Here is a 13,508-nt window from a genome sequence, read left to right as displayed (position 1 = left end):
TTGGAAAATTATTGACAACCAGTGGAGTTTTCAGTTGCACCAAGATTTGCACGCTGCTAGTAAGTGTAAATCAAATACAATTTTTTATTATTTTAACTTTTAAATTATGCATAGTTGCATTAGAAAACTATTGATTAATATGTTTCTAAATTTAATTGTAGGGTATTTTTTGAACCCACAATTTCTTTATGGTGCCCCACCCTCTCCTGAAGTTGCTAGAGAAGTCATGGATGGAGTTAAAAAAGTGATAACCAAGTTGGTACCCAATATAGATACTCAAATTCGGGCTATTAATCAAGTAAGTATTGGTTCCATTAAATTGAATAATGAATTGTTCTAGTATTTTGTAATACTTTCAAGAATAATTATTAATACATTTAATTAATTAATTATATTTCACAATCATCCTTTTTTAGTTGTTGCTATATCGAGATAGGCAGGAGACTTTTGGAACCCCGTTGGCTCAAAGGGCAGTGAAACAAACAAACCCTGGTACATATGGCTATATAGCTAAATAATGGAGAATGACTCTATTTTCTCTCTTTGTGTTCAAATTTGACTTTTGAAATACGCTATACAAACATAAAACTCTTTTTAATTATTCATGCAACTGAATGGTGGATTCATTATGGCTTGTGTGCTCCTGAGCTCCGAAGAATAGCAATTAGAGTTCTTAGTCAGACCACATCAGCTTCGAACTATGAGCGTAATTGGAGCACCTTTAGCCTCATCCATACGAAAACAAGAAATAGATTAAAGTACATGAGACTACAAAAACTTGTTTTCGTACATTACAACATGAGGTTAAAGTTAAGATGTACAATGAGAAGAAGCCAACGAGAAATTGAAGAGGGTTTCAATCCTATCAATTTGGACTACATTTTCGAAGAAGATGATCCTTTAAGTCAATGGTTAGAGGAGAGAGAGACACCACTACTCGACGATCAGGACAATTCAAATTGGTTAAATGAAGAGGTTGGTGGTACTACAGAAGGAGGTGATCAACCACCAATAAACGCGCATGATGATTCAAGTTCAAGCCTTGAACGTACACAAAGTGATGACAATCTTGGTTTGAGCCCACCAAGTGATGATGATGGTAATAGTGGTGCTGGCGCTGGGGTTGGGAGGGGTGGCAGTGGTGGTGGTGGAGGCGGCGGTGTAGAATATAATTATGGATATGATATAGGGACATCATTTGGAAGGGATATATATCCTTCTGATCCTTATGGATTACATGACATACCTGAACATTATGACTTGGGTATTCCTCTAGGGAACAAATCTTCACAACCCAGGAGAAGGAGTGCTCGTGGTGACCCTAGCAATTCTACTCAAGATTCATATGGTGTGGCTCGTAGTTTTGGCGACTTTGGTTTAGATGGTTCATCATCACAATCATATGGATCTCATCCAGCATATCCATATTATGTATCTCGTGACTCACATTTTTATCCCAGTGGATCAAGAATCTCAGGATCTAGTGAGTCTTCTTCTACACACTACCCAGAGCCATCCCCTGCCCCTGCCCTAACTTATAGACATTATTCAGGAGAATTTATATCACCAGTACATTTTCAAGAGCAACAACAAAATGACGCAAACTTGGGTTCATTCAACTATGTATTTCCACAAGGATGGGGAGATAATTTCCCATCCCAATCTCAAGATACAGATGCAAATTATGAAGACCCTCCATGTCATTCTTTTTGGTGGTGACATGTGTTATGTTATAAATTTGTAATATTGTATTCAAGAATTTTCAACTATTTATTGATATTTGATATTAATCACTTTTTAAATTCATGTATGTGTAATGTGTATATTGAGTATTAAGTCTATTGAGTATTGATTCATTTTTAGTAACTTTATGACTTTAATTAATTGATTCTTACATTTCTACATCTTTTTACTCATTAAAGTAATGTAAACTATAAAAAAATATGCTTTTTTTGTAAACAACGCACTAAAATTAATATAAAAATCATAATGCCTATTTAAAAGCATTTGTAGGTTGAATGAAAGCCTTCAAAATTCATTAAAAATCATGTATTAATGGATTTCATGCTTATTTTTTAATTTTGGCATGGTTGTGCATGCGTGAAAAAAATTCACGACCGTTACGCCCGCTTCCCGTTACGTAACACCCGCGTCTCCCGCGACACCCGCGACCGTTTCGCGACGTTACCCGCGGCCGCGATTTCGAACCATGCTTCAGATATCAATTCGGTTTCGGTTTGTGTTGATCCCGAACCAAACCAAATCTAATAATTATATATATTATTATATAAATATTTAACTATATTAATATAATTATATTTTAAATTAATATAATAAAGCAAACCCTAAAAGCTAAAACTTCTCCACTCCCCGTCTCACACCAGTCAGCATCTCCAAATTCAATTTCTCCATATTCAATCTCTCCTCTTCTCCAAAATCTCCACTCCGATCTCCAATCTCCAATCCTCCACCTCCAGATTCTCCACTCTACACTCTCAAATTTCCATCTCCACTCTCTCCACACTCCACTCTCCATCTCAGCATCTCCACTCTCCACTCTCTCCACTCTCCAACCAGGCAACCACACAGCCTGCCAGTCCCTCGTTTAAGACCTCCAGATCAGTCACTTCGTTGTTTGGCCTTGCCAGATCAGCCCACATCCGTTGCTGCCACATCGTCGCCTTTCCGGGTCAACTCTCTAACCGGATCTACAGGTAAAGTTGCCAAAAAATTTTGTAGCTATTTTATGGGTGCTATTTTCTTCCTCTCAATTTTATTTTTGGTTGGTAGCTCTATGGGCTGCAATAATGCCCTAGGTTGCTTCTTTATGATAGGAGAGCTGTGTCAAATTCTTATATTTGTATGGGAATGTGGATTTGATATCTTGATTTGGATTTCTAGGTACTTTTAAACTAGTTAGCTCAGAGTTGGGACTTAGATTTGGTATGAGTTTTCTTTATATTTACATAATTAAATTTTTTAAGCTTTAAACTTACGTTTTCAAATCTAATTTGGGAGTTCGGAGATTGAACTTTCACTTGCGATTTGAGTGGTATAAGTAAAGTGTAAATATGAAAAAAAAAAAAAAGATAACCTTACTTTCAGTTTAAATTCACATTTTTTGCTAAATACTTGAAAATTTTAGCTCCTCTTCACTTATTTATTCAGAGTGTATCTTTTGAACACTGGAGCTCTTTTTTTTAAAAAAAAAAAAATTTGGGAGAGTTCAAACTTCAAATCTTGAATTTGAATTTGTTAGATTTGAAATTAAAGTTAGTATAAATTAATATAGGGTATTATTAAATTTCGCACATTTTACATCAAGTTTGAAAATTCAAGCTTCTTGTTTGAATTTAAGGTATAAAATTGTACCAAATGGATGAAAAAAAAGGTAAACTTGGAGTTGGTAGCATTTGTTTGAAGTGCTTGTACACGTGTTTGTGTTTCTAAATTTACTAGGTGCAGTAAAAAATGAATTTTGGAGGTACAAGAGTATGGTGTTGCAACATCAAAGTATGGCATATATCTCTTTGTTCTTTAAAAAAGTTGTCATTAATTTCTACAAAAATAATGTTCATTTTTGCACATATAAAGTACTGTTGAACTTAATTTTCTTCATTTGTGCATTGATTTTGTCTTTTAATTGGAACTCAAATTTGAATTTTGTTTTCTAATTTGAATTTTTTTTTTCTCATTATTAGATGAAATCTATTAGTGAGAATACTAAATCAACACCAGTGGGTCTATGCAACAAGACTGTTGGTCCTATGGTTCCTCCTAATCCAACAGTTCAAGATGTTGAAGATTTATCAAAAAAAAAAAAGCATCCATTTCAGCATCTGGTGGTACAAAGGTTAGGGATCCTAAAAAAAGATCTTGGACATGATATCACTTTACTAGGGTAGACAATGAAGATAAAGATGATTCAAAAGTATCATGTAATTACTATGGTAAAATGATTGGGTGTTCTAGTAAACGTGGTACAAGTGCAATGATTAATCATTTAGGCAGGTGTTCAAAGTACCCAAATAACAATGTGGACAAGAAACAAAAGGAATTGGCCTTCAAACCAATACCAAATGCTCAAACAGGACTTGGTACACAATCACTCACTTCTTGGAAATCTGAACAAGAGGCTTGTAGGAAAGCCCTTGCAAAAATGATCATCAAAGGTGAACTACCTTTTAGGCATGTGAAGCGTGAGGGTTTCGAGAGTTTTGTAGTGTGATGCAACCATGATTTACTGTTCCTTCACTCCACGGTGACTAAAGATTGTATGGTCTGGGTTTCGAGAGTTTTGTGGTGTGATGCAACCACGATTTACCGTTCCTTCACTCCACAGTGACTAAAGATTGTATGGTCTCTATTCAGAAGAGAGGAGCAAATTAAGGAAGTTTTTTAAAACTTTTCCGCATAGAATTAGTCTTACTACTAACACATGGACATCATCTCAAAATTTGAATTACATGTGTCTGACTGGTCATTTCATTTATCACAATTGGAGATTATAGAAAAGAATTTTAAACTTATGTCCAATGTCTAGCCATTCAGGTGAAGTAATTGGCAAAGTAGTTGAAAGATGCCTACTTGAGTGGGGTATTGATAAAGTTTTCACAATTACAATTGATAATGCGAGTTCTAATGATTTGGAATTCAATATTTGAAAAGAAGACTCAATAATTGGAAAGACTGTGTTTTGAAGGGTGAATTTTTACAAATGAGATGTGTTGCCCATATTATGAGTTTAACTGTTAGAGATGGATTAAAAGAAGGATGATTCCATTTCTAAAATTTGTGGGGCGGTGAGATATGTGAGGTCATCTCCAGCTAGATTACAAAAATTTAAGGCTTTTGTGGAGCAAGAAAAAATCACAAGAGTCTTGTTTGTTTGGATGTTGAAACTAGATGGAATTTTATTTACTTGATGTTGAGTCCGCCATAAAATTTCAAAAGGCATTTGATTTGTTAGAGACTCAAGATTGCAAGTACAGGGAGGAACTACGAAAACAAAAAGGGTTGCCTAATGATGAGGATTGGGATTATGCTCGTGCTTTGCTACCTTTTCTTAGGATCTTTTATGATGCTAATTTGAAAGTTTCAGGTTCTTTATATGTGATGAGTAATGCATATATGCAAGAAATTTATGGATTAGGGATGCTAATTTCTAGAAGATGTTTGAGCGATGATTTCAATGTAAGTTCAATGGCTTCAAGGATGAAGAAAAAACATAATAAATACTGGGGGAACAATGATGATGTGAATTTGATGATCTTTATTGCCATTGTGCTTGAGCCTCATTATAAATTGATCCATGTGAATTGGGTTATTGGTGAATCATATGAACTTGAAAAGGCTAATAAATTGCGTGATAAAGTGAAGTTAACTTTGAATCCATATTTGAGTTCTATAGTTCACAAGAAGCATCAACTAACATGCAATCAAATACTTCATTTCAAAAACCAAGTGAAATGGAGTTTGATAACATGGAAAATGTTAATAATTTCATGCAGTCATTGTTTAAAAAGCAAAAAGTGGGTCATGGATGTACAGAAATCAAATCAGAGTTGGAAAAATATTTAAGAGATGAGTGTGAGGATGACAATGACAAATCTTTTGATATTTTGAACTGGTGGAAAACAAATGGTGCAAAATATCGTATTATTTCTTTGATAGCAAAAGATTTGTTAGCTATGTCCGTCTCAACTGTTGCATCTGAGTCAGCTTTTAGTGCTGGCAGATGTGTGCTTGATTCTTTTCATAGTTCTTTGACTCCACGAATGGTCAAAGCAATCATTTGTGCACAAGATTGGCTACGAACTACACTTGGTCCACTTATTGTGGAGGAGTGCTTGGATGAACTTGAAAGAATAGAATCAAAGTTAGTTTTTAAATTTTCTTTTCAACTTTTTATAAAACTTTACTTGTGTACTACTGTTAAGAATATACTTTTTCCTCTCTTTTTTTTGTAGAGTTGTTGTCAACCATAACCATGGAATCCAAGCTCATCAATCTTGATGATTAAGCACTTCGGGAGGAAGATTAGGTAATATTCTTAAATTTTCTTTAAACTTCTCCTTTTTTTCAAAAAAAAAACAATATTTGAATAAAGCATTAATTTCATTTATTTATTTTTTGGCAAGGATGTCAATTACAATCATAGAGTCCGGATTCATCTCCACAGATGAAGAACTTGTGGAAGGAAGGAAGGCTTAAGTTATGAACATCGTTGTTGCTTAATTTCAATTTTATGTTTTCTTTTTAATGCTTTGTTGGACTATATAAAGACTTCAAAGCTAGAAGTTTGTGTAATTTATTATGAGCATATGGCTTATGGATATTTGTTGAGTTTTTATTAAGTTCATGTATCTAAGTGACCTATGGATTATTATTTAAGTTAAATGTTATTTTAGTTGTTGTATTTTTATAAAGTTTGTATCTTGATTACAAGAATTAGTATTGTTGAATATTTTTTTAAATTTGAATATATCTCCACCTATAAATTTTTTTCTATTTAAAATATTAATTTTTATAAAATTTTTATGACAAGTCGGTTCTGATCGGATATCCGAACCCTATCGTCGGATAACCGAAGTATTCGGTTCGGTTTTGGTTCAGAAAATCCTTGAACCAATAGAATCAATCCAGTTCAGTAAAGAGCAGTTCGGTTTACATACCCAAACTGTGAACGGCCTAATGGTAGAATCATCGTGCAAGAGAATTGCAAAGAATCAAATCTTTTTTATATACATATAAAGATTTTATATATAAAAAGATTGATTAAGAGACGAGGTCATTTAGAAACACAAACATATTGATCAAATATTAGATGCCAATTTATGGTCAAATCTAGATATTATAATCTAACAAATATGCTTCACTTTTTTATGTATTCATTTATTGTTATGACAAACTTTTATTAATGAGATAAAAGTTATCAAATTATGGGAACTGATTAAAAAAAAATGTTCGCACAAATTATTAAATTGTAAGGTGAAAATAAAACTCAATACAAGACTTTCAATGAATAAAAATAGTTTCCAATAACCCAAAGCTCATGAGAAGGGGCCCTTACAATGCAGCTGAAGATTTGTCCAAAAAAAAAAATTTTATTAGAGATTTCTCAATTTTGAAATAATTAAAATCCCATCTAAATTGAGAGATTTATTTAATGAAATCTCTTGAATTTTTTCAAAATTTTCTATACAGGAATCATCAAATCTATCAATAATCATCAATTTTTTACAAAAATGATACTATATTGAGTTTTAAAATTGGAAGGTTTCAAAACTTAAATTTCAGTTTTAAGGAAACTTTGTTTCATAGACTAATTTTCAACAATGCTAGATTAGAAAAATTCTGGATGATCAGTGGTCTCAATGAATTCTTCAAGATGGTAATTGCTCTCCTCTTTGATTTCAAGGGCCAAAAGAAACTGGAAATTTCAATAGAAATTTTGAAATTTTCATGGAAATTTAAACAAGTGCTTCAACCATAGTTTTATGCATGTTGTACACAATTGATAACAATATTAATTATAACATAAATTTTAAAAATAAAAAATATCCAGCAGAGATTAAAATTTTATGAGAATTCGATCAAACATTAACAATTTAAGTGTCAAAAGAAAAGAAGAAAACAGAAACTAATTTTGCAGTTTAGGTAACAGTAGTTATTGTTTCAATGTTTTAGTTACCTGAAAATGACCAGCTAAACGTCTATACTGTCCAAAGAGATAACCCATTTCTCGAGTACCAACACCCATCTCCTCTGAAGGAAGATCCTAAATTATAAATGATACATTGTGTACATACAAAAAATTTAGAAGTTTATGTTATACCTAATGAGAGAATGAAAAGGATGCAACAATAGAATTTTATGGTTACCTGGTTTGGACCCAAGTAGCGATAGAGTTCATTCATAAAGCTTTGGCAGAAGCGCATGATCTGTCAGTTTTGGTTTAAGAAATAGTAATGAGGGTAACTTTCCAAACCCACCAAAGAACTCACTTTTTGAACTCGTCATATTAAAGAATGAAAATTAATACCTCAGTATCACTTTTTCCTTTTAGATCAAAATCACTTCCACCTGCCGCCCCTCCCAGCTTGTATGGTGATAACGCATTCTTTAGAGTCTGCAAAGAAGTAGAAATATGAAGCAATAAATCAATAATGCATTCACAACTCACAAGACTTGAACTGCTTCCTATTTTGAAAAATGGCATTGCTCCATTTTATTTTCATGGAGTTTAAAACAATTAAAGCTTGTTTAGTTGTGGCAAACAGCTTTCAATTTCCAATTGGAAAAAAGCCACTCAGAATATCCAATGCCACAGAACATTTAAAATTAAATGTCCAATTTTCAATCAAGTCCTATTCACATTATATTTTTAACCCTTTTGAAATGTTTTTTCTGTGCTTGTAATAAAATGCACCACATATAAGAAACAATTATCAGTTTTGACAACTTACAACTGTTTTTCTTATAAGTTCAGATCTTACACCTGGTACCTAACAGGCCCAACCATCAGTTAAAAATAAGCCCTTTTCTCTTTTGCAATGTCAGTTAAGGAGATTGTCATGGTATCTTATTCACAAATATTTTAAAGCTTCCATATTCACCTAGCATGCAGGTAAACTAATCAACCAGAGGGTGAATCTACAAAAAGAAAAAGCTTAGTTACAATATACTACATAGCAAGAACAACTAGAGCACAAGAAGGTCAAGAAATACCTGTTGAAAACCAAGAAACTTGGCAATACTTAAGTTCATCAATGGATGGAAGCGGATACCACCCCTACATGGGCCTAATGCCTGGTTGAATTGTACCCTAAAGCCTCGATTAACATGTGTTTCACCCCTATCATCAACCCAGGGAACTCGGAAAAGAATCACACGCTCTGGCTCCAGCAAGCGCTCCATGATGCCAACATAACTAATATATAATAGAAATATAAGATATATATATAATAAAGCACATTACAGATAATGAAATGTACAATATATCGCTTACAACTGAAGGCAACTCACTGCGAATTTTTAGCAATCACTCTTTCCAAAGCATGAACGGTTTCTTGCACCAATTGTATGAACTCAACATCATGAGGATCCCTCCTCAGCACAGCTTCAACAATTGATCCAGCAGTTTTTGACATTAGTGCTTCAGTTTAAGAGAATCATCACAACAAAGTTAGAAGGAGGAAATTTGTGAGAGGACACCTTAATAATTATGTTCTTAAAGAGAAAGTAAGGGGCAAAATCTTCATGCATGCATCTAAATTCATGAGGAAATCTCTCAAATGAAATCTCAAAGGGGTAATTATTGAAGACAGAAAACACAAAAGATTGAGTCTGAAATATCCAATATATCCACTTTGAATATCATCAAAGTATATCAGAACATGCAGCTCAAAGGAGAGTTTGTATTTCAAATAACAATAAAAAAACTAACACTAAGCATGATCAACGGAACAATATATATATGAAAAGTTTATGTCAGTGTTTTAAGAGTTTGTACATGAGGGATTAAAAATTTTATGGTATAAGAAGAAAAAAAATGTTGAGGCTGCAACAAAATATTTTATCATCTGCATTTTATTTTTCATTTCCCCTTGAAAGGAGTGGATGAGGGATAGGGATGACCAAGACACATCACAGAATGCATGTTTCTTAACAGCAATGCTTGCTTTCAAAGAAGCAAGAAGATTACTTAGGGATCTCATCCACCATAAAGTCTCATATTTCCAAAATCCAAAACTGGTTCTTCTTACCATCATACTCCAATGCAAGACTCAGAACAAGGCTTGATTCAAATAACATGACAGTAGGAAAAAGATAATTCATTTTTTTAGATAACAGATGAAATATATTAAGAGAGAGAAGAGTGAAATTACAGACTAGGAGAGGAAGTGAGATCCTCGGAAGCAGAAAACAACAAGAAAGAGAAGGTTAAAAAAGAAAAGAAACCTAACAAATTCTAAATGAAAAATTGACTGTGCTTTCTCTCCATTAGTATATCACAAATCCAGTTGCCTAAAAAATTTTCACAAGTATCACTAATTAGTTCCATAATCACATTCAAGCTTGAAAGAATATCAGCATTTCAACTTCTTAACATTTTTTGTTTTAGATAATACAACAAGTCAATTAAAAAATAAAACATAATTAAAATGAAATGAGGACAAAAAATCCTCCAAGAAAAACCACATAAAAAAAAAAACAAATTATGTCAAATCTGCCTTCCAATCCCTTTGAATATCGGACAGCAAAGGACCCACAAAAATCCCAAAAGAATGAGCAAAAAACGAAGCAAGAAAAATAACTTTCTCCCAAAGCAATCTTGATCTTTAAAAACTCTAGCATTCCTTTCCAGTCAAGGAGACACAAGAGCTTCTTAACATATATAGAGCTTTTTTTCAGTTGAGGAGGCTTTAATACTGATGAAAGGCTGAATTAAAGTCCAGTACACATTCTGACAAGCTATAGGAAATTTAGCTCAAGAAAGCATTGATATAATATAGCCTGCTCATTAACAATTTCATGACAGCCCAACTAAAACATAACAGAAATAGAACACAAACCTTTTTCATATACAGGTCTCTCAATGATTATCTTATTGAGCAAAAAAAGACCCCAGGAACCCCAAAAGGATGAGCCCAAAAACAAGAAAAAAAAAATAACTTTCTCCCAAAGCAATCTTGGAGAAGTCTTGATCTTTAAAAACACTAGCATTCCTTTACAGCCAAAGAGACCACAAGAACTTCTTAACATATATAGACCTCTTGCAGTTCAGGAGACTTTAATACTGATGAAAGACTGAATTAAAGCCCAGTACATATTCTGACAAGCTATAAGAAGTTTAGTTTAAGAAAGCATTGATAAAATATGGTCTGCTCATGAACACATTCATGACAGCCCAACTAAAACATCACAGAAATAGAATACAAACCTTTTGCATACACGGGTCTCTCAATTACTATCTTATCCTTGGAGGCCATTTGGAGACGAAGAGCCTCTTTATGAAGCAAACTATTGTTGTGTTCTTCCAGGGCACTCATCTGCATATTCCTGCTGCCTTCATTCCCATAAGGATTCCTTCTATGTTTCCTTCCATACTCTCTACAAACAGAACAAAATATCCTAGCTGTCCCTTCCTTCACATCAACATAAGCCCACTTGTATGTATCAGCCCATTCCTCTCTCCATCTTTTCACTACCTTTTTCTTTCTTTTTGCTGGTTGTAGCTTTGACATATCCTGATCTTCGTTGACTAGTTGTGGAACCATTACCATCTGCTTGCTCTCGTCATGCTCTTCTGCGGAGGTTTCTCGAGGTGGACCGCTGATGAGAGTGGTGTTCCCGAAAGAAGGATCATCATCACCAGGCCCAATTTCCAAATCAATCTCTTCTCCAAGCTCCCTAACCACCAGATGGTGTCTCTGAGCCTGCTGAATCAGGTTCATATCATCCATCGCAGAATTCATCCCTAAAGCACCAACGGGCAGCAACATTCAGCATTACAATCTTACCGACACCTTTAAATTCTTTAGTGTCTGCACACAACACGCCACACGATCATAAAACAAAAATGAACAATTACGTCAAAAAGAATCTTCAGAAACACAATATAAAAAAAAAAGGCCCAAAATCAGGCCTATATTCTCCCAAAAAGACTGCCCCACTTCCCTTAACACCTTAGCATTTTGTTACTACTTCTCTCCATTTTCAACAGAATTTTCGCTTTCAAAAACAATGAAAGACTTCAAATATTACCCTCAACGCTCCCCCGCATCACGTAATTCCCCTCAATAACAAACTTAAACAACCAAAAAAATCCAAAATATCTCGAAATTTTCCAATTTCAAACCAAAACCAGAAAACCCACCAACAAAGTGTCGAGAAAAAACAACAGTCGCCACAAAAACAAAAAAATTCCTGAATTTCGTTTCCTACAACAACCCAAGTGAAATTTTCGAGAACGATCATTAAATACCTCCCCCCACCCGAGCTCCCACGAGGAAAGCAGACGACCCAGTTGAAGTCTTCCTGGGTCTCCTCTTCTATCTTCTTTGAACTCAATCCTCTTGGTCGGAACTGTGAAGAGTGAGGGTGAAAAGGGTCAGTGAGATCAGACGACGGCGGAGATATGGTTGATCAAATTACTCAGCGACACTTGATTTTGGATAGATTTTGGGAACAGAAAGCTATCTGGTTTTTGGTTTTTTTCCCTTCTTGGGTTGGGAGGCTGAAAGTGCCTTTGTTGTGAGTGGGGAGGTGCGATTGCTTCGCAAACTACCTGCAATTGTATTGTGAAACACAAAACGGGGTGAGGTCAGGCCGTGGGGACTGTCGCCAGTTCCAGAATGGCGTCTTTTCCCTTGGAGGAGCGTGGCAGGCACTCCCCGTTTCTCGCGTGGTGGTGCAAGTGGGCCGGGCTGCTACTTTCAGCCGCCTTCCATCCGAGTTATTGCAATGTGGGCCCATGCGAGCCCAATAACAATATGGGAGATAGAGCTTTCAGTGAAAGCCCATAAGAGCCCATTAAGGAAACCCACATGTTGCCACATGCCATATGGAGCCTCTAAAATGGGATATCCAATGACTGCGTTTGGAAATTGGGGGACATCCAATGACTTTACATTTGGTATGGATATTGATAGTTCTAAATAAAATTTCATATTAAATTATATTAATTTTTAAAAATTTTATATGATTTTACATTTTAGCCTGAAAATCCTTGTTTTTAAGGAGTATTTTAATCTTCGAACTCAAATATTAGATACTTTCAAAAAAAATAAATGTGATTTTTTTGTGACAAAAAATGTATAAAATAAAATTTTTTTAGATTACAATTTTTCGAAATAATTGTTACTCTAAGCCCTCCAAAGTGACCAACATGGTCCTCCCATTAGACTCTTCTATATAATAAAAATATACCAAATAAGGGGTCATTTCATATTATAGGTGGGCTCGATTACGTAACTCATATTGTTTAGTGTATTTTTATTGACCATAAAAACCTAATCTATACTATTAGATGTACTATTAGAAAGGGTATCCCCTTTCTTGATTTGGTTTTTAACATCCCAAAATGTCCCTATAACTACGCATAAAAATTTCAAAAATACCTCTATAACTACCCATTTATATTTTAATAACCCCAAAATGTCCCTATAACTACCCATAAAAATTTCAAGAAAATCCCTATAATTACCCATATATATTTTTGAAATATTCCTGTGACTACGTATAAATACCCCTATTACCCATAATTTTCCTAAATTCATATTTTTTACAATATTATAAAAGGAGTTCGCCTTTCTTGGACTAGTTTTTAATATCCCAAAATGTTCCCACAACTACCTATAATGTTTTTTTAAAAATCCCTATAACTACTCATGTATGTTCCAAAAAAGAGTCTTAATCATCCATAATTTTCTTAAAATAATAGTTTCAAAATATATATTTATTATTACTATTTTTTAAAATTATATTATTATAATTATCATTCA

The 13,508-nt window shown here is 34.0% G+C and overlaps 1 protein-coding gene across 2 annotated transcripts in view; it reads right to left on the bottom strand.

Annotated features, from left to right (window-relative positions):
- Nucleotides 1–12,405, bottom strand: part of LOC131164027 (uncharacterized) — a 36,554-nt gene extending 24,149 nt beyond the window's left edge. The window contains exons 1-7 of one of the 2 annotated variants that reach the window (XM_058120934.1): nt 11,990–12,405; nt 10,946–11,549; nt 9,028–9,157; nt 8,731–8,932; nt 8,045–8,131; nt 7,884–7,943; nt 7,694–7,780 (exon numbers count right to left, since the gene is read on the bottom strand). In XM_058120934.1, coding sequence (XP_057976917.1) covers nt 7,694–7,780; nt 7,884–7,943; nt 8,045–8,131; nt 8,731–8,932; nt 9,028–9,157; nt 10,946–11,507 — 1,128 coding nt within the window. In that variant the 5' untranslated portion in view covers nt 11,508–11,549; nt 11,990–12,405. The remainder of the gene's footprint in view (nt 1–7,693; nt 7,781–7,883; nt 7,944–8,044; nt 8,132–8,730; nt 8,933–9,027; nt 9,158–10,945; nt 11,550–11,989) is intronic. The other variant, XM_058120935.1, reaches the window with a different exon arrangement.
- Nucleotides 12,406–13,508: the final 1,103 nt, after the last annotated feature.

The sequence above is a fragment of the Malania oleifera genome, chromosome 9 (genome assembly GCF_029873635.1).
Source record: "Malania oleifera isolate guangnan ecotype guangnan chromosome 9, ASM2987363v1, whole genome shotgun sequence".
Lineage (NCBI taxonomy): Eukaryota > Viridiplantae > Streptophyta > Magnoliopsida > Santalales > Ximeniaceae > Malania > Malania oleifera.
This window is presented reverse-complemented; position numbering and strand designations above follow the sequence as displayed.